Raw genomic sequence first — 22,902 nt, 5'->3', positions numbered from 1 at the left:
TATAAAACTTTATTTTTTAACGGTAAAAACTTCAACAACTTGTGAAAAATTAATCCTATTAACTTTATTTTGGTTTCATTCGATTCTGCGAGAAAATTCACTTGTGTATTTAATTAAGTTTCTGTTTCTTCCACTTCTGACAATTTCTCCCCATCAGTAAAGCTCTCCTCATGAGAAAGTTCAGGTTTCAACCCGTTTTGTCCCGAAATTATCTATTGAAACTATACAAAAAGTGATTTTATGGAAAAAGTGGTAAAATATATTTTCGAAATTAATTGGTTTTTCTACTGTTAGGGCATTCAAAAAGTCTTTGATAGATCAAAAGGTACTCGCTACTTATAATTCTAGATCTAATCAGAAATAACTAAATCATTGTGGCATCTGAGAAACTCTTAATTCACCCAGATAAATGAAAATGCTGAAAAAAAACTTCCCACCACAGTGAATGTTTTTGAAGAAAGGAACTGTCCTAAATATATGACGCTGGGCGTTAACCGGTTAATATCAGATCTAAACCACACATTTTGAAACTATTTGCAAGGTTCTCCAAATTATTTCCGTATTGAACTACTAAGAACTACTGTTTGCGTCGTATTCTGTGCTACATCTGTCTGACTAATCTGTGCTTACATAAAATATTCTGTGTCACACGAAACATGATTCAGAATCCACTTGGTTTTCCTGAATATCCTCTCCGCGTAACGCAAATGCGGGTTAGCTCAATCTAAAACTCATCCACGAAGGCTAGGTTGTTTTAATACTTGATTTAAAAAATCCATTTTTTTATATAACCGTTGTTGAACAGCTGACCTAATTTTGAGTTTACGACTACCAATGGTCAACTATGCAGCCTTGTAATTTTGAACCCAATCCAGAAGACAAGGGAACTCTTAGATCAAGTATTAGATGAAATTTGCCTCCGTGGTGAACTTTTTGATGGATTTGCGTTACATGGAGAGGGAAACCAGAGACTTCAATGACTATTGATTCTCCGTTGTTTCAGAATTAAAAGAATTAAAAGAGTTTTGTCTGACCACTAAACACAAGTTTGTTAAACAGATACATATGTTCCGACAATTTTTTTTAAATACGGACAATCAGTAGTAGTAGTAATAGGATTATCTGAGCATAAAATTCACTTTGTCTTGATAGTCGGTGATATTTTGTTTTTACAGGATACAGGCTAGAAATAAATTACATTAATTATCAATTATTTCTCATTTCCGGATAAGGATCGGTATGGGAGCTTTTCTCGGAACGATAAGGCCTATTTTATGTGCACCGTTAAAAATGTCTTTGTTAAGGGAAGCAAGACGTTTTCGATGTCGAAAAAATGATTTTCTCAACCTTATCGACAAGCCATTGTTTCTTAATATTAAATACATTTTAAAACTTTAAACTTTACATTTATGACAACTACATATTAATATAATTCAATAACAATAAAAAGAAATTTAAAATGTTTTTAAATTTAATTTTTATAAATATTTGAAAATTTAATGTAAATATAATTTTTTTTTTACCAGACATAACTTTCGGTACGCTCGTACAAAAAACAAATCATTGTAAAGTTATGAAAATTTCTATGCTTGTACATATACCTTATTTACATTAAATTAACTATATAAAGTTTATTTTTTTCATTATAATTTTGTTATACAGAGGAAGTATTTCAAAATTTGAACGAAATTTTGCATTTTTTTCAAAAATACTACATTTATTTTGCTTATATATAATATATTCTGTACATATTATGAAACAAACTATTTCACCTGATTTTTCTAACATATTTACTTGAGTGTATGCCAATTTTTTGTTGATATTTCATGTAGAAAATTTTTTGAGCGTACCGAAAGCTATGTCCGGTTAAAAAAAAATTATATATACATTAAATTTTCAAATATTTATAAAAATTAAATTTATAAACATTTTAAATTCCTTTTTATTGTTATTGAATGATATTGTTATGTAGTTTTCATAAATGCAAAGTTTAAAGTTTTAAAATTTATTTAATATTAAGAAAAAATGGCTTGTCGATATGGTTGAAAAAATCATTTTTTCGACATCGAAAACGTCTTGCTTCCCTAAAATGGTTAAATAGCAATTTATTTAATTGTTCTTTTACCGTATGCACCTAAAACAATCAAGTAACCGTAAAAAAAGATGATACTGAAACTGTCAAGTATGAAAAAAACGTTTACTGATTATTCTATAATTCCATCAGGCCCACTTTATGAAGCAATTTTAGCTGGGTACATACTGTATCTAAGAGGACTAATCGGTCATTCTCGTATCTAGCAAAACCAGAACGAAGGTTCGAATTATAGAAAAAAATTCTAGTGTCCTGCACTCTTCAATCGGAGACCAAAGACGAACGAAATGAAATTCACGCATAAATGATGCAACACCCATAGAGCTCCAGTGGTTCTCTTAAGTTTTATTTTTATGGTCTAGAAGCTATGCTAGTTGCAAACGATTCCAAAACAGTTTAATTTAATATTTATGGTCTTTTAATCGTATCAGTTGTAAACGATTTCAAGACCGTAAAAAATACGTTTCTAACCGTAAACTGTATGGTTAATGGAATGGACAGACCGTTACCTGTTATCTTACTGTAATTTCAGAATTGAAATTCTAACAGTGTGGCTGCGAGATTACTTTAATGCAGTGTTTCCCAAACTTATGACTTTTGTGTGCTCTTTCTAAATTTTTCGTAACGCTGTGTACCGCTAATAAGAAATTAATGTATTTTTACTATAAAAAAATTGCACAAAAGTTAAAAGTCACAACTGGTTGTTGACACCACTAATTATTAACTGTTAACTCTGCAAAAAATAGCCAATAAAAAAATACGTTATTGTAAATTTCCATGGCTAGCTTTGTTTTTAAAGAAAAAAATTTTAAATTTTCATTTGTTGGAATATATTTCGCATAAAAACACGTACCCTTGCTGCACTGTTCCCGTACCTCTTGGGGTACGCGTACCACACTTTGGGAAACACTGCTTTAATGTATTGAAGTGTCTTTTTTTTTTTTAGTCGAAATTACGCCAAGAGATGGTATTAAGCGATCAATTGATCTCGACAATGTTAGATATAATTTGAAAAGCTTTCACTTTCATTGGGGAAACCTTCAAACGGAAGGCTCAGAGCATAAAATCAACGGACGCCAATACGCTATGGAGGTAAGCCTAATATCTCTTTAAAGAATCGAGTGCTTTCTTTGTAAATTCGTTTTCTTCGCTTCTCTTGCGATAGTACATTTTGAAACTAGTTTCTCCCATCATTTGTTGAGTTTTTATTTGCATTAAATTCAGAACTTAGACTGATTTTGCTAGTTGGGCAATTCCATGAAAAGGGGGAAAAGCATTGGAAAATTCGAATAAGAATAATGTTATTATTTTGAATGTTTTCCGAATCAGAAAGTTTTGAGGTTTGATAATTTATCATAATTTTTTTTGAGAATTTAGTTTTTTAGTATTGGCAACCCATTAAACATTGGCATTTGCTTGTTCTGATTTAGGTGAAGAACATGGTCAGATTTTAAAAATCAGTATGTTTACATTATTTTCATTTCAAAATGTTCCAAAGAATAAATATTGTTTATTACACTTAATAAAAATATAGTTCAGTGTGAAAATAAGTTTTTGTTGTTAAATTCACTTAATTATATAAATTTCAAATAAACATTATTGCATGTAACGTAAGTTACCGAAAACTAGAAAAAGTTTTTACGTGTAAAAAGATTAAGTGATACAAAAGTAAAAATAATATTTTTTCTTTCTTAGAGGCTAACACTAAATAAGCAGCAATAGTTTTCTTTTTAAATATTACTTACTTATTGTTTTGTGTACTATTCAATATGCGTAACGTAAGTTACTGACATGCATGTAATGTAAGTTACCAATGTAAAATGAGTTCTCTTGAAAATTGGCATCTAAACTAAATAAGATGTATCCAGTTACAATGTCAAAGTTTAAATGAATAATCCACTGCCTTAAGATATTAATTTTGAGAAAACTCTTTGCATTAAGTTATTAATTTGGGTGTTGGCATTCATATGTTTTTAAAATTGGAGAAATCTCACTACAAGCACCAGGAGTTAAGGATGTAGTTATAATTAGAGATGCTAATGGTATGAAAAAGAAAGTACAAAGCACGACATCTTCTTCATTCAATTCAAGAAATGCACCAAATGTTTATGGAAGAAAATCCAGAAAGCAAAATTGGAAAAACGAAATTCTTTGAGCTCCGTTCAAAGCATGTCTTGCTTAGTAGCAAATTTCTAAGAAATGTTTGTTTTTGTAAGTATCATGAAAAGCTCGGATTGACTAAGGAAGCCTTCAGCAAAATTCATAATGTTGCATCTTTCGAAATTTATTTTATTTTTAGAAAAAATAGATGAGTGCGAGTCTCTAGAACAGATGAGCGGAGTGTCTAGTCTATTCTCAAAAGCATCCCAGATTAAAAACATCAAGCAAATCCACCATTTAAGAGTACAAGAAGGCATACCAGAAGAGTTTTTTTAGTGAAAGATGTTAAAAGAGAAAATGATGAATCCAAGATAAAAGCTGGGGGTTGATATATGGTAAGATACGAGGACATGTCTGTTGAAGAGCAAGAATTTAAAGTCAATGTAATGGCTGCTGTGGGAATCTATTGTAAATAGCCAGAAAAAAGAGATGAAATATTCTACCAGAAGGAAAACATGGTGAAAAGAATTGAACCCCCTGTACTAGTTAATAACAGAGGACCTTATAGGTTTGCAGTTACGTGTGAAACAAAAGTTTCTGAATTTGCTTCATGTACACTTTTTCTCCCTTGCACTATACTGTTTAAATATCTTAATTTGCATTTGTACATTATTGGAATAAAAGTTTGATACAAAGTGAATTTCGTAACGTAAGTTACTGTAACGTAAGTTACCCATTTAAAAAATTATATTCAATTTAATTTTTAAAATAAAATCTTAAAACTAGGCTTAAGAAATATTTAAACATATCAGAAAAATGATACATGTAATCTTAATCATCCAACATTTGTATAAGAACAGAATTTTGCCTTCAAGCATATTGCAAATTTATGACATTCCTTTTTCGGTAACGTAAGTTACCACACTTATTTTAGATTTTTACACTGTTTGAATTAAAAAATATTAATTATTTTAATTAGATTCCTTTTGGTTTTGATTGTAATTTTAAGAAATCACTTAATTTTAATATGTTTATTAGTATTATTTGCTTGCTTTTAAGTTCTCAGTGCATTAAAGATAATGAGAATGTTTTTCGAGACCTATGTGAAAGGTCAGTGTCAACAAGCGGTGGCATGAAATTACTAAATGTAATTTCATTGTCAGCCACCGGTGGTAGACGCGGCCTAAATGGAAAGTCCAGTGTCAGCCACCGATGACTGACGCGGCGCTCAACGTGTTAAACATAGGGATGCCAAATACTATGCTATTTTATTGCGTGGATAGACAATTAAAAGCTGAAGCTTATAGAATTTTTGGTAATTTTGCCAACATTTTAGAACCTCACGACGAGAGAGTTAAAATAAAAAGTTACTTTTTATATAAACTTTCGAATCATTTACAAGAAGTGGCGTAAAAAATCATTTTAATTCAAATTTATAAAATAAAGAATAATACAATAATCTTAGCTACCACTACAATTTTTTTCCAAATATCGTAAATAAAATTGACAGGACAGTAAACAAGCAATTCTCTCTTTCAACAGCGTTGCAAATATGCAAATCGCTGCTTCAATAGCGTTTTAAGCATACAAATCTCCCCTTCAATAGTGTTTTAAACGAGCAAATCGCTCTTTTATAGGCTACCATACCTGCCAACTTTCACTCTTTCCGAGAATGGATTTTCAGAAAGGTTGTAAAACAATAAACGAAAAATAGTCTGACTCAAAAACATATTTATATTTTGATCCTCTCGAAATTCGCTTACGCAAGTATTATTATGCTTTTATATATTTACTGTAATTATTTATATGTAGTGGTGGTCAAACTTATTTATAATTATCATTATAATTCAAAAAGTTAATTTTAATAACCTGAGTATTGCTACCACTTTAAATATGAAAAAGAAATCTTCCGGAAGAGTGGACAAGTATGTGCTACTATTTATCAAAAAAGTAATAGAAACTCAATTCACTAAATCTCTATAGCACGACAATGTACCATACCTTCCAACTACTACGGAATTTCCGCAGTTTCAGAAATCTTCTTTTCAGACGGTAGCAAAATTAATGTCTTAATATTTAAAAAAAATTAATTTTAGCGTCACTTGTCCACTATTACTTATAAAAGTGCATGCCATATGGCTAGATTCTTAAGTTCTGATAAAAGTTTTATAAGAGATCCATTTGCTTTAAAAATTTCTACTTTGGTTCGCTACCACTAGAAAGAATTATTTTCAAAATCCTCATGAGTTGGAGGGTACGATGTACTGTCAAGTGGTGAATTATATAAACTTACGAATTATTCAGAAATAGTGGTGGGAAAAAAATCTACTAAATTGAATTTATTAAACCAAGAATCTCAATTGATAAACTACCACTTTAAAATATATATTTGCTGTCCGGAGCAAGTTGGCGTTTCTGTACTTATAGTAAACTGAAAAAACTAAGTTTTAAAAATTGCTAGTTTTAATTTCTTTTAATAATATTTTGAATTTTAATAGTTAGCACTTTTTCAATTTTAGTCGCATGTGACCACTCAGCGCTTTAAGCATACGAATCTGTCTATCAATAGCGTTTAACCCTTTCAATACGGCGAAAAATCAGTCAAAGTGCGCCCCATTGTCGGGATTAGTTATTTCTCCTAAAAGCGATTATTTGATAAAATAACTTTTATGCTTAGAAGGGTTGAAGGTCTTGGAGACCCATAAACGTCTCCATAACAGCGCACCATCAATAACAATTATTTCACACGTTTCATTGATGGGACAGCATATGTCACGCCGTAAGCCCAAAGCATCTGAACACCGGGACAGGGTATGTCCCGGCAGGAATTCTGGAGTCAATAACTCATTTTTATTGACATTCTACTTAAAATTTTGATGATTATTTTAGGCAACGTTTTTTTATTAACATTTTCATGTACATTTGCGTTAACATTTTTATTAAGATATTTATTTATAAACACTTTTCAAAATTAACAGTTATAAAATAAGAATGGTAAAAAATTGAAAGTAGAGAAGGAACAACAGTATTTAAGGCTAGGTTTCTTGAGTGTGTGGTAGGGCTGGAAACAGTTCCTGCACAGTGCTACGTTGCAAAAGGAGCACACTATTTTCGAGCGAGCCTCTTTCTTCATTTTTACCCACCATGCACATCTTCTGCGCGTTTTTCCCTGAATTGGGAAATGGTTTCCTACATTGAATAATCTCGCTGTTGATTATGATGATGATATAGTTTTGGAGGAAGAGGGCCTTTGCTTATTGACTTGCTCGCATTTCCAAATGCTCTTTCTTTTCATTTCCATACTTTCGTTCGTACATTAGGCAATGTAAATGAATAAGCTTTTGGGAAAGATCTTGAAGAAAGAATCCACTTCGTGGCTTCGTTGCCAATCGAGAAATTTGTTTGACCCCTGATGTAAGTAACTAGTGGCATTCGTGGTGTAAAGTTAGTTGGATGTGAAGTGTAAAGTTAGTTAGTTGGACCATGAAAATGATGGTGGATTCTGGTTCTGGAGCTCAACTTCATCATCAAACAAATCATTGTGATTGGATGAAACGACTTCATTGTCGGTCTCCTCTTCAGTGTAGCAGTTTCAGAAGACACACTAATATAAGCGAGCTGTCTCAACTTGTTATCAGGGTAAATTCAATTTCATTTCGACCCTTTATCACTTGACTTGATATAAAGCTATGCGAAGTACCTGCCCGCGAAGCGGGAAGCTCACTTCTTCAAGGTTAACCCTTGGGTGACAGTGACTACTGGCTTTTAAAGGAAGGCCTAAACGGTTTACTAACCTAAGGTTAGTTATCGGTAGGCGGCCCATCATCAGAGGAAGAAGCCTTCGAATAAGCCTTGGAATTATTTAGAAATAGTGGTGGCTAAAAACCTAATAAATTGAATTTATTAAAACAAAAATCACAATTAATAAACAACCATTCGAAAATATTTATTCGCTGTCCGGAGCAAGTTGTCGCTTGTTTGACTAGATTTGGAACGATTGACGTGATAAATTTATGAACTCAGAGCAATGAGACGGCCTTGGAGACCAAAGTAGGCGTAATTTTCTGTCCTCGATATTTTTCAGTAACTGGGACATATGTTGTCCCAACCGTAATATCAAAGATTTACCAGACTGGGACAGCACATGTCCCGTCCGGTGCGAAAGGATTAAAACATGCAAACCTTTCTTTCTATAGCGTTTCCAGCATACAAATCTTTTCTTCAATATTGTTTTAAACATTCAAAACGCTCCTTCAATAATGTTTGAAGCTTAAAAATCGCTCCTCATCCGAACAAAATTTGCTTGATCTTTATAAGAAAATAGTCAACTTGCTCCACTTTGCATGAAAATATTTTCCAGTGGTAACGAAATTTCAATTATTTTTAGCTTAGTATTTTTTTTATAAGTAATTTTTCCACCACTACCTATCTAAAATTCAGAGCATTATATGAAATGCAAAGTTATCTAATGGGGACACTCTCAAGGAGTAAGAGTAATTCTCTCTATTCTACAAGTTTATTAAAACTTTAGCAGAAAGCGAATCAGTTGGCATCCCTGTATCGTTGAAGTTAATGTCAGTTCTAGAGTTTTCAGAGCTCAAAACTTAGTGAAGATGATTTGTTAACACGTTGAATGCTACGCTAATTTTACATGGCTTGCCCGTCTCGCCATATGGTAAATAATTATATCACGGTAAATAAACTGAACTTACAAGTATTAGACAGATTTTGCAAGTTTTTTAAATGGTTTAGCAAGACATATCCGTAGAAAGTGGTGAATTATATAACCTTATGAATTATTTAGAAACAGTGATGGATAAAAATCAACTAAATTGAATTTATCAAACCAAGAATCACAATTAATAAACTACCACTTGAAAATATTTATTCGCTTTCCGGAGCAAGTTGGCATCTCTGTGTATGTAAATAAAACTATTTTTGTATGTTCCATATGGCATTAATTTATTCAAACCATTTTAGTAACGATAATGATATTAAAAAAGTTAAAAATTTGCTTGAATTATGTGTTTTTAATAAGCTTAGCTTCGCCGGTCACCGGTGACCCCCGTGGCATTCAATATGTTAAAATTTGAGCAACTAAACATTTCTGTACCATATTATTTTATGCTTATTAGTTAATAATATTAGTCAAATAATAGATTTAATTAGATAATAAGAATGCATCATTTTTATTTAATGTCGCGTACTTGAGTCTATTTCTCATTGGCCTCAGAAATGTCAGAATTGGTATTCTCTTATCGTTACTTAGTGGGCAACAAACAAACCCGTTTATAGGGAGAATTACAATCACACTGAAGAGAGGATATACAACACAGAGAGAGAAAGTTACATCCATGCCTACGCTGGGATTCGAACCCACAACCACTGGCCCCGTAGTCCAGTACAATAACCACTAGACCAGTGATCGGCCTTAATAATGCATCTTACATTATGAATAAAATAATGCTTGCATTATTTTGAACAGCATTTTAAAGTACTCAGAGGGTTAAAAATTAAACTGAAGACCTTCGTCGAAGCACCAGTGACATTTTCAAGGCGGTTATAATCTGGATAAGAAGAAAAAGTGATATGCAAATTGTTCTGTTAGAGAATTATTAGAATGCAGAACTAATAATTCTTTGAATTATTAAATTTACCACTACCCAATTTGAAAAAAAAAAGCATTTCAGGATGCTCAAAGCTAAAGTGAATTAGTTATGTTGAAATTAAAATGAGAGTTAAAACATTTCTGTTACATTAAGAAATAAATAAGAAATAATAATAAATAAGAAGTAACAGTTATTAGAAATAACATTTATAAGAAATAACAGTTATTAGAAATAACATTCATAAGAATTAACAGTTATTAGAAATAACAGTTATAAGAAATAACAGTTAACAAAAATTAAATGAGACATAACAGTTAGAGAAAAGTTATTGTAAATATGGATAGCTGTATTGAAAAGCAAGTCTTACACTTTGTAGTCGGAGTACTTAAAAATACTATTTAAACATATGCGAGAACTAAATTATTTAAAATATACAACACAATAATTTTTTCTGACAATTAACAATCATAAATTAATGTGGTTACTATATATGAATACATGAAAAAAAATTGAATTTCGAAGTGGGTTATTGTGTCATCAGAAAGGACATCGGAATGTGAAGGGTTAAGAAATTTTACTTGAAGCATTAATATTTGGACTTCTTGTATTTAAATGTTATTTATTTCCAAACAGGTTCATTTTGTACACAAAAACGATCAAGGTAAACTTGCAGTTGTTGGTGTTTTATTTCAAGTAAGTTTTTCATGAAATATTAAATGCTCAGCATAATTATACTTTACAAATAGCAGTCGCTTATTTTAAAATAAATTATCAGCGGTTTTCTAATAACACAAAAATATAACTTGTGGTTCGCGAGCACAATTTTCTGACAGCTGGTTTGGTCCAACTAGTTTTTATATCTAAGACTATATCGCTGGTTCAAAATTAAAACAACACTTCTGCACTCACTTCTCATTCAAACAACATGAGAAGTGAGGGCAGAATTGTCGTTTTAATTTTGAACCAGCAATATAACCCTTTCATTACGGCAGTCCACACCGCTGAAGTGACGTCACTGAACCGTGCCGCCAGTTGTCGGTAAGTTGATGCTCGAATGTTTGGAGATTTAAGATGATATTTGGATATTTTCTAAGAATTATAAATAACAATGAAAATTTTAATAAATCAAATAGATTTTACTAATTCAATTCAATATGATAAATTTTAAAACAAGGGTCGACACACAAGTCCATATAAATTAAATTCTTGTCTTCTTTTTCACTTTGTATTTCGGTTTTACCTACCATTCTATCAATCGAAGGAGAATGTCAATCTTACTTACAAAACTACTAAGAGCATTCGAAATACACTTTTCGTGGTTTTTAATCCAATATATGTCAATGGGAACCGTTGTGGCTCAAGAGATAGAGCATTAGCCTTCCAATGAGGAGACCGGGTACGAATCGCAGCAATAGCTGGTCGATAAGAATTCCGCTTCCGGCTCGCACCTACCACAATAAAGGCAAAATATCTTCAGTGGTAGACGGATTATGAGTTAGAGTTCCCTTGTTGTTAGGCTGACCGTGGGAGGATCTCCATGCTACGCAAAACATTTTATTAGTTCCTTCAAAAAGTCCTTCATGAAGGCAAATTTCTCCCAATACTTGATCCAGGAGTTTTCTTGTCATCTGGATTGGGTTCAAAATTGCAAGGGCAGACCTGCCAACTTTTAATCCCTTCCATTATCATTTTTCCAAGTGGTATTAAAATGGAATTAAAACTTCAATTTTAAGCTAACAAATAAGTTGTATTTGAAAAAAATTAAGCTGACAACCATGATAGTAACGCATATTAATATATAAGCTTAATTTTTGTAAGAATAGTGGTGATCAAAATCATTTAAAAATTAAATTTATAAAAGAAAAAATAGTATATATTTACTACCACTTTAAATATGAAAATAAAATCTCCCGCAAAATCCGGGAGAGTTGGCAGGTATGCATCGGTATGGAGTTGAGCAATAGTGGTCGTAAACCCAAATCTGGGTCGGCTGTTCAACGATGGATATAAAATAAAAATTTATACGTCAATGGAATATTAGCCAGCGGTAATTTGCTCTGGTTATATAGCGATAAATATAATACCGGCTAAATACAGCCCTTGTACACTACAGGGCCTCTCGTTGATGTGAGCTGAATACGGCACTCGTAATGAAAAGGTTAACAATTTCCAGAGCAGGAAATTTCGATCGAAAGTTTTTTGTCAGACAGCACATTATCAAATGCAACCTAAGCGGCTCCTTCAGTTCGAATCTCATTATTATTATTTTTTCAATTCTGCTTATAATAAAAAGTAATGTTTGAGTTTCGTGGTTTACAATCTGACAAAAATGTGAATATTATTTTTTTCAATACTTAGCGAAAGGTAATCGGAAGTTCAGACACATAGGTTTAAGAAACTATGGTATTTTTTCCCTAGTAAACCCCTTTTGTTATTTCATCAGTGGCATTGAACAGCTAATCCATATCGAATGAGTGAATTTTTCATCTTTGAATTCTGTAGCCACGTGTTTTTGAACTTAAATCAGAAGACAAGTGAACTACTAAATCACACTAAGAGACATTTGTTAGGACTTCTTGGTGAAAAATAAAATCGCATTTACGTTATATGGTCTAGTGAACCATGAAAATCTTCTGTGGTTAGCCCAAGGGTGAAAATACTTTCACTCCTGATCTGTCTCTCACGGGGAATATTTTTTATTAACACTGTAGTCACTGTAAATCGAAGCATTATCAGCTATTGCAGATAGGGGAAAATAGGTAGCCTATATTAAGGTAAGTGCACTTTCCCGTCAAACGTTTCGGTTAATTTATACTCATGTCCATAAATTACAATCAATTCAAAATCACACAGAAATTGAACACTGAAGTAAAAATTTCATAAGTAAAAATATCCCACACATCTTCACGAATAATATGCAAATTACAGGAAGCCATCAAATGATGCTGTTAATACGTCACAATGACGAGAGTTTAAGAGAGGATTATGTAATGAATGGTAGCAAAATTGCTTACAAGCATTTTGTAAGCCACTCAGTGCCATAACTGAATAAAGGAACACAGAGGAAGTATGTGGGTGATTTTTTAAGTAGCAGAATTATCGGCAGTCAGGATAGTGGGTGTACTCAGATGGAAGTAATCAAGAAACTTGGAATTGCCCCAAAGTGTCATCTCTAGGCTTTGGCAACGAGTCCAAGACGATTGATTGTCAGTAGACGTTAACAAATAATTTAGAACATGCGAAATAGTTGCCTCTGAGTTTCAAAGCCGAATGAAGACGAGTATTTGGAAGTAACTGCTAAAAGAACAAGATGGGGCACAGCATACGACCTGTCTCGTCAAATATTTGCAACGACGGGTACCACAGTTTCAAGGCAAATCATGAACCGACGGTCATCTGCGATTAGGATGGAGTAAAGAACATGCAATGTGGACATCATCACATAGTGTGATGCTATCCGACGAGGCTAGGTTTAGCTTAAAGTCTTATTTACGTCGAATGTTCATTTGGAGAGCACCAGGTATCCGCTACCACCAAGACAGCACCATTGCATGAAACCGTTGCGATGGTGCGGCATTATTCGTTTTAGGTGGATAAATAATGAGTTCTAGAACAAATCTGCGTGTTCATATTGGAACTGTGACTGGCTAAAATTGTCCGGACATCATTCTAGAACAGCATGTACGTTTGTTTAGAAGAATTTGTGTTTACCGATGATAACGCTCCTCCTCACAGAGCAAACAGCATAAATGAATGCCTTCAATCTGAGAATATTACCCGTATGAAATTGCCATCTTACTGACTTAATACGATAGAGCATGTGTGGGATATGCTTGGCCGACAAGTTGCAATCCATCTACCATCTCCTACACATCGCTGGTTCAAAGTTAAAACGACACTTCTGCACTCACTTCTCATTCAAATAACATGAGAAGTGAGTGTAGAAATGTCGTTTCAACTTTGAACCAGCGATATGTCCCGGAACTTTGGAGTGTAGTGCTTGCTGAATAATCTTCCTTAAAATCTGCTCGATAATTTAGTACATGCTTAGGCTTTGTACTGCTTATATTTCATCGTATGGAAGATATACAATGCATGGAAAATATATATCGCATGGAATATACACATCATACCAACCAAGTAATTTTAAGTTTTTGAAAAAGTGATATTTTTTATAATTGCTCCAAGGAACAAAAATCGTAGTTTTTATGAATTATATCATGCACACACCATATTTTTTGCTCTTTATCGTTTGGTTAATAAATGGGTTTTATGATTAAGTCACGCTTGTTTTGTTTTTGAGCTTTTATTTGCCTGGGCTGACATTATCCTTAACTTGCTTATAACATAAGAGTATTTGCATTGCTTGAACATAAGAGTATTTGCATTGCATGAACATAAGAGTATTTGCATTTTAAGATATAAGATTTCATAAAACCAAATTTTTGACTATGTTATGAAAAGTCTAAGTGATAAATTGCTACAGAATACCAACTCTCTAATGAAAAAAAAAATCAGAACACATCATCTGGCACAATTTATCACTGGCCTTCCTTAAAGTTTGGTAAAAATAATCAATCCTTAAATTCATAGGTTGTTCCTACAGATATTTTTTTTTATTTTAAATAAATACATAAATAGCTTTTTTACTTAGGAGAGCAATGTAAAAAATCTGGCTTTGGATGTAATTTTATCTGCAAGGGATGAATATCTGTATAAAGATGAAACATTTGAAGGAACTATAAGGCAAAAGGGGAAGATGGCCAAAATATATCTGGAAGATCTTGTTGACAATGGGTGTTCTCTTTATCGCTACAGTGGATCCTTGACTACGCCACCCTGCACAGAGAATGTCACATGGTTGGTTTGCAAAGCAATTAAATATGTTAAAAGATCTCAAGTACGTACTTCTTTTTCATTATGGATAACAATTTTCTTAACCAGAGCTTTCAAACGAAAAATTCTATTTTCATTCTAATACTCTCTTGATATCAAGCAAATACAAAGTAGTTTACTTTTTAAGTAGAAAAATATAAATTGTAAATAGATTAGATTTTCCAACTAATCGTAATATTTAGAGTGTTAGAGAGATATCAACAGCTCCTTTTCGAGAAAACTGCAAACTAAAAACTGCTGATTTTCGGTAAATTTTAACCCTTTTTTAAAAGGCTCAATAAGGTTTAATTGCTACAGAGTGACGTAGAACTTAGGCCTTTGAATTATTTAGAACGTAAGTGGTGAGTAAAAATCCTTGAAACTTTTTTTTTTCCTTTTCAACACCACTGTAATTAAAAAAGCTTTCTGTTTTAAATATTGCAATAATATGATGGGAATTCAGTATTGCTGGTATGGAACCTAACGACCTTTTATTCTGCCATGAATTCTAGATTGCGGCTGCTTCCTATAAATAATCCTCGTAATTTGAATGGTAGTCGTAATCCGGGAATTATGGTATTTCATAAGTACTCTCATACTCATATGTGTTGGTTATCTTAGCATCAGCCCCGCTAGGGGCTCCAACTAATTCATCTGAGTGGAAATAAATAATAAATCGCCGAAGCGCAACTGAAAGGTGAAAGTTGGGGTTCAGTATCTTTTACTGAGAGAAAATTAAAATGAAGTAGTGAGATTGAACAAACAAGTTTGAGAGAGAGAGAAGAGGTTTTGTGGCAGACTGCCTCGCCTCCCTTCGAGGTATTACCCCGAGCTTCACAGGTGCACAGTAGCCACATAGCCCCAGGGAAAAGGGGAAATACATAATAAATGCGCAAAATTATTTACAAGTATTTACAGCTATTTACAAAATTTACGGGACAAAACTCCGTCGGATAGGAAAAAGGCGGTTGCCGGGCTATATTTTATGTTGTCTTTGATGAGCTCAAAATCAAAATTTTTGAAGTAATTGCACGTATGACAAGAGACTGCATTTCTGAAGAAACTTGCACATAGTTCAGCTATGTGCTCATCTATTTTGTTGATTTTTAACTCTCGTCTTAGATCTTTCATTCTCATGGATCTGGGGGCTCCTGTGATATATCTGAGGAATTTATTTTGAGTAATCTCCAGTTTCTTTTTTTGACTAACAGTGGTTGTGCTCCATGCAGGGGCTGCGTAGCTGATGATCGGTCGATTTCATAAGTAATTGAGAGAAAACTGTCATATATATTTAAGAATTGAATCTTTGGTGGTTTATAAGTAAATAAAAAACCCCAACTGTATTCATAAATTTAAAAAAAAAATTAGACATATTTGCTACCACTTTTTTATCTTTACTATATATTCTATTAAATGGATCTTTCATAAACTAGTTTATCTTCATAGTGGTCAGATCGGACTACTTTGTGGAGACTTTCAGTTAAAGGAGGCGTTGGACAGTGAAAACCGTTAGTCTTGCCTTATAAAATAGAAAATGAAATTAAAGTTTATCAGGGGAAATAGTTCCAATTCTAAAATAATTCTAAAAAGTAAAATATATTTGAATATGGTTTTTCAAAAAAACTGTTACTTTTCAAAAAAGGTAATAAACACATACCTTCCTGAAATAAAATAAAATTTGTTAAGTTAGAAGCCAAATTACGATCCAGTTGCAGTTACAGAAATGTTTCAATTTTCAGAAGTTATTAAATTAAAGTGTCATTTATTATTATTGGCGGAAATTCTGAGAAATAGAACTTACAACGTTTTCCAGAGTCATATTTGCAAACAGCAGCTGACATTCCATTGATAAATTATTCATTATGCATTGAGGTATATTATTTGTTTTGAATGCAGAATCAAACTCGGATGACAACGGGGGTGTAGCTCAGTGGTAGAGCGTTCGCTTTGCACGTGAAAGGCCTGGGGTTCGATCCCCCACACCTCCATTTTGTCTCAGTTTTTAATACGCAAAATAATTAGTTTTAAATTAAAGTAATTAATAGCTATTGCAGAATTTCTTTAGTTTCACAGAATTTTTTTTCAAGTGATACTAAAGGTTGTGCATGTACTAATCATGTAATAAATCAGAATTTAAAAAATTTTGTCCATCACTACATACAAATAATTTCAATAGATTGGATATACAATTATACAATATATTGTTAGAAGTAAGATGGAAGCTGTAAACAATCGAAAGAACAAACACTTTTTCTTGATGTTAAATTGAGAAAAGTATAAATATAAAAATAAATATCTTTCGCACGATGAAGTTTTTAAATATGTTTAACCTTAATAAGACCATCTTAAACTTCAAATATATATATCTTAATTAACAAATATTAGTTACTGGTGATGTATCTGCACACCTGCCAAATTTTACGCATTAGACGTTAAATTTTATTTTTATATTTAAGATTTTTATATTTTTTATATTTAGTGGTAGTAAATATATATTATTTTTTCTTTTATAAACTTATTTTTTTTAAATGATTTTGATCACCACTATTCTTAAAAAAATTTAGCATATAGGTTAATATTACGGTTGTCAGCTAAAGCTTGATCAAAAACAACTTTTTTTTGCATAGAATTGAAATTTTAATTCCATTTTACTACCACTGGGAAAAGTCATAATTGAAGGGATCAAAAGTTGGCAGGTATGTATATGCACAGTTCGCAAAAAAGGAGAACTGCCCTGGACAATCTTTTTATCTCATTTCCACGTACTAGGACTCAATCGTAATAGTTCGACGGGATGACCCTAATTATGTTAATTAATGAGTGCAGATGATATTTTAAGTTACAAATTAGGACACAAAAACGTACTTTTACTGAATAAACATATCTTTTTTTTTTCAACTATTGATGAGAAATTAAATTATAAACAAACGACTTTATTAAAATTTGATAACTCAGAAGCCGTTCAACCGATTTTGTTCAAATTTTGTATATGTATGTAAAATTACACTTTTTAAAGTAATGTAAAAGTTTCTATACCTTAATATTAAATTTTTTTTTGCTATTATTAAAAAGATAACAAAAAAAGGATTATTAAAAATTATTTTTTATGCGGAATTATCTTTGGATAATTTTAAATGACAAAATACAAAATTTGAGTAGAATCGGTCGAATCGAATGAGAAATCGAATTACCAAAATACGAATTTTTCAAAGTCTGATTTCTCACGAAAAATTTGACAGATTTCACTCAAATTTCGTATTTTGTCAATTAAAATAACATTCTTTAAAATGATGTGAAAAATTGTATACTGTACAATACAATACTGTGCATTTCCGATTACCCCAATATTTACAAATATTTAAATTTTTATTTCTCTAAAAAACACATGGCTTAAATTTACTACTTATTTCAATAAAAATATGTTACTTAGCATTTAAGTTAATTATCCCGATCAATACTAATATCTAAATCTAATTTTTTTGTTGTTCTTTTTGTCTGATAAAGAAAGCAGGATTAGAATTTGCGATTTCAATTTCTGTATAAAAACGTTATTTAGTATAATTGCAAAATTGACGAATTACTACCAAGTTACCCCAATAATCGAAATTCTTAAACTTTAATGGAAATAATGTTTGGAAATAATGTTAAACTTTCTTAGTTCTTCCATTTATTTCGTAGAAAAAACACATGGTCCAAATTTGAAACTACCCTGCGTAAAACTGACGCAGAACTGCGTAAAAACATGCCAAATAGCATTTCTGTCAATTTTGGGCAAATTGCACTCAACATTACATTATCCCGATAATTACAAAATATAGAAAGGAAACTTTTTTGGTTTTTCTATATATCTTAAAATAAACTCCTGGTTCAAATTTAAAACTTCTGTTTTGGTAAAAACGTGTTATATAGCATTGCTGTTAATTTGTCTAATTAAGCCGATAATTACAAAATATCAAAATGGAATTTTTTAAGTTTTTTTTCTTATCTCATGGTCCAAAATTTAACTTTCTAACTTTATGGGAGTGAAAAAGTGTAGGCTTTGCTTATTATCAATGCATACTATTAGGATTATTGTAATACTTTATTAGGAATTAACTTTCGCGCAATTACAAAATAATAATTTTGCCTGATACATAACAAATTTTTATAGTGACCGAAAATTAAATGAGAGCTAAATTGTATATGAAACAATGCAATGGTATCTGCTTCTCAAATGGGTGCCATTTCTTTTTAACATCTTTCTAGTCGAATTGGAGTTTTATATGAAGTCTTTCAACAAACAGGTGCTACGTATTTATAATGAATTATGCATGGTATAACGTATCTCTTTCTTTTTACTGATGTCTTATGTAAGAGAGTATAAGCGCGGGGGTGTAGCTCAGTGGTAGAGCGTTCGCTTTGCATGTGAAAGGCCTGGGGTTCGATCCCCCACACCTCCACTTTTAAAAAAATAATAATAATTTTTGCAAGTTTTAAATTTTTAAATATATATCTAATACTTGCGAAGAGCACGTAACACATTATTAACTAGAGAAACGTATTTTTTCAGAAAATTAAAAACGGCAAAAGTTAACTTTAAACATTTATAAATGCATCAATTTCCAGAAACTATCATTGAGGAAATGAATTAAAATGTTTATTAATAACAGAACAAAAATAGCATTTTTCTTTTTTATCTGAAATATTTAAAGGGAACTAATGTGTCCAGAAATTATTTTAGCAAAAATTTACGGCTGGTTTTGTCTACATATTTTTTTATAATTTGCTCATATCATTCTTTACACTATACTGACCCATTTTGTATGAAATTTGAACTTATGACACTCATTTTCAGTTGAGAAGTTAAATAATGCATGCAAATACTCTTGATGTATAATTTTCAATCATTAATTTGTATTCTCCTTTTGTGTCTAAATTGTACGGATGCCACCTTTTCCGTTTTAGATGAAGTTTTTTTCCAGTTATGGTAAAACTTTGGTTTATATAATATCATTAACTAGTGGGCTGCACCCCCTGCTCGGTAACGCTCGCCAACCCCTAAAAATTGCTACGCGATTTTATATGGTTTGCTTCGCAAACCAAGCTCGTTTCACTCGCTAATAACTTAGGTACATTACAAATGCACAAAATTCTAAGAATTCAAGACAATCATTCAGATCCATATAAAAAATAAAAATTTTTTTTAAATTTCATCTTCTTAGTAAATACTAAGTCATTAAAATAAATTTGAATTCAAATAAATGACCTGTAACTCGTTAAATCTATTAGAAATGTGCTATAGTATATTTCGTGATATAAATCAAAAATCACCAAATAAATTCGCGAAAAAAAGCGCTTTCAACAAAATACTAAAACAGAGATATATCGACAAAGACTACTCACTTCTGCCTAGCTTAATAGTATGAGATTGCCGCAACTGATGCTCTCTGGTTACTTCAGTTTCCGTTTTTAAAAGCGCTATATGCTGAGCCACCTCAGCTAGATTTGGCATGTGACATTTTTAGCGGCAATCCTTGGTCGATTCGCCGTGTAAGAGAAATAATAACGTAAACAAAACAAAGCAAACGTTGCGACCGGCTTAAAAGAAATACAGCCAAAATTTGGGAGCCACGTAAGAGAATTATATATATTAGATATGTATGTATATCTATCTGTGTATTAGATATCTTTGTATTAGATATCTATCTGTGTATATCTAAAATATATTAGGTTTATAAATAATAAAGAAGTAATTTTTGCCTTTTAATTTTTGAAAATGTGATTTTAAAAATATTTCGACCCCCTCTGCTTTAAAATATAAAATAGAGACTTGATAGTTTTATATATATATATATATATATATATATGTAATACAAANTAGATATATAGATAGATAGATAGATAGATAGATAGATAGATAGATATTTTTATGGCGTCAGAATTATATCAACTTAACGCTGACGCCCAGTTAAGACGCTTCTCCTAAGAAACCAGGCCTTGAGCCAATGAACCAGTATTTTGTTGGCGTCAGGGTAACGTCAACTTAACGCTGACGCCCAGATAAGGCGCTTGTCTAAAGAAACAAGGCCTTCGGCTCCCACGAGCCTTGAAAATTTTAAAAAGTGGTAACGAAAACGAAACAGAAGTTGATATTTTAATTTCTGTGTAACTACGACTAAAAATTGTTTTCCAAAGAAAAAATATACATGCATGAAAATTCCAGCTTGCTAAAGCACTTAACGACAAAGTATTATATTAAAGTAAGAAATGTAATCTAGCATTAGCCTAAATTTGTTACCACAACTAAAATTCTTCAAGGACGGCTGGGACTTTGTAAAAGAAATCTGTTTTAAACCGTCGCAAATTTTAATGAAATTTTGACTTTTATTAGTCAGCATTTTTTGCATTTTCAGTCGCCTGTGATAACCCATAATGTCTATTGGTCAAAATCATTTTAAACAAATGTTAAGGCATATATTTTGCCACCGCTTTAAATAATAACGGAACGAATAAAACACGTAAAAGTTTGCATATTTGTTTGGAAAAAGCTTATTCCTCTTCTGCTTTTTATTCTTGTTAATAAGTATATCGTTAGTAAATTCATTAACGATAAGTTTTTTGCTTTAATTTTTAGATGAGAAAGCTGTTTTTATTGTATTCTGTAAGAAGGGGAACTGGCAATAAAGAAACCTGCATTCTTATCAACAACCATCGGAATATTCAACCATTAAATGGACGGATTATTTATTCATAATTCATAAACAGATGCCATTTGTAATTAATATTTTTTTTAAAAAGTGTGCTTGTAGTCCTATTCTGAAAAGTCTTCTTCAACGTTTCCATAGATGCCAACGTGTTCCGCTTTGTAAAATTCATTTTGAAGTAGTAATAAAAGTAAAGTTATTTTTAGTTTAGCATTTTTCAAAGTAATATTTTTTCTACTTAACACGTTGAACGCCACGCTAATCTTACATGACTTGCCCATCTAGCCACGGTAAATAACTACAAATTAAATTTGCAAACATTAGACGGATTTTGCTATTTTTAGAAGGTTTATCATGACAAATCTGATTAAAGTGATGAATTATATATGCCTACGAATTGTTTAAAAATATTGGTGGATAAAAATCTACTAAATTGAATTTATTAAACCAAGAATTACAATAATTATGTAAATTTTGAATAAATTTTCTGCAATTCCATAAAAGAGTGTAAATTTTATAGTTCTATATCATGTTATACGCTGTCAGACAGCTGTTTCTCGCGGCCTATGTGAAAGGTCAGTGTCAGCAAGCGGTGGCAGACGCAACCTAAATGTAATTTCAGTGTCAGCCACCGGTGGTTAACACGTCCTAAATGTAATTTCAGTGTCAGCCACCGGTGGCTGACGCGGCCCAAATGGAATGTCCAGTGTCAGCCACCGATGGCTGACGAGGCGCTCAACGTGTTAAAATCGAAAATTCAAAGTTATATATGAAAAGCAACTTTATTGCAGTTACAGAGATGCCAACTTGCTCCGGAAAGCAAATATATATTTTAAAGTGATAATTTATCAATTGTGATTCTTGGTTTAATAAATTCAATTTAGTAGATTTTTATCCACCACTACTTCTAAATAATTCGTAGGCTTATATTATTCACCACTTTATTGTACTTATGTCATGCTATACGTTTTAAAAAGCTGGCAAAAATAGTCAAATAATTTCAAAATTTTCTTTGTAGTTGTTTACCGTTGTTTTAAATATTTTGGCGTATCCGGAGCAGTAGCATACCTGCCAACTCTTCCGGATTTTCCCGAAGATTTTATTTTCATATTTAAAGTGGTAGCAATACTCATGTTATTCCAATTAACTTTTTGAATTATAATGATAATTATAAATGAGTTTGACCACCACTACATATAAATGATTATAATAAATATATAAATGCATAATAATCCTTGCACAAGCGAATTTCAACGGGATCAAAATTTAAATATATTTTTGAGTAAGATTGTTTTTCGTTCATTGTTTTACAACCACTCTGAAAATCCATAATCGGAAAGAGTGAAAGTTGGCAGGTATGCAGTTGGCATCTCTGCAATTACGTCCCTGTCAACTACTTCGGCTTTACTGAAATATTTTATTTTCATATTTAAAGCGGTAGCGAAACTCATATTACCCTTTTTAATAATTATGAATGAGTGTTTGACCACCAATACATATAAATAATTATAACAAATATATAAAAGCATAATAGTCATTACGA

The 22,902-nt window shown here is 31.7% G+C and overlaps 1 protein-coding gene and 2 non-coding genes across 3 annotated transcripts in view; all 3 read left to right on the top strand.

The window, feature by feature from the left end:
• LOC107444478 (carbonic anhydrase 2-like) overlaps positions 1-21,564 on the top strand; it is a 29,956-nt gene extending 8,392 nt beyond the window's left edge. The window contains exons 4-7 of the mRNA XM_016058627.3: positions 3,039-3,184; positions 10,435-10,494; positions 14,456-14,701; positions 21,290-21,564. Of these exons, the coding sequence (XP_015914113.1) occupies positions 3,039-3,184; positions 10,435-10,494; positions 14,456-14,701; positions 21,290-21,409 (572 nt within the window). The 3' untranslated portion in view covers positions 21,410-21,564. The remainder of the gene's footprint in view (positions 1-3,038; positions 3,185-10,434; positions 10,495-14,455; positions 14,702-21,289) is intronic.
• TRNAA-UGC (transfer RNA alanine (anticodon UGC)) lies at positions 16,593-16,664 on the top strand. Its single transcript has one exon. It is a non-coding gene; the product is annotated as a tRNA-Ala (tRNA).
• On the top strand, positions 19,044-19,115 carry TRNAA-UGC (transfer RNA alanine (anticodon UGC)). Its single transcript has one exon. It is a non-coding gene; the product is annotated as a tRNA-Ala (tRNA).
• Positions 21,565-22,902: the final 1,338 nt, after the last annotated feature.

This window comes from Parasteatoda tepidariorum, chromosome 9 (genome assembly GCF_043381705.1).
Source record: "Parasteatoda tepidariorum isolate YZ-2023 chromosome 9, CAS_Ptep_4.0, whole genome shotgun sequence".
In the NCBI taxonomy this organism is placed as follows: domain Eukaryota; kingdom Metazoa; phylum Arthropoda; class Arachnida; order Araneae; family Theridiidae; genus Parasteatoda; species Parasteatoda tepidariorum.
Note: the sequence above shows the minus strand (reverse complement) of the source record. Positions and strands in the feature narration are given on the sequence as shown.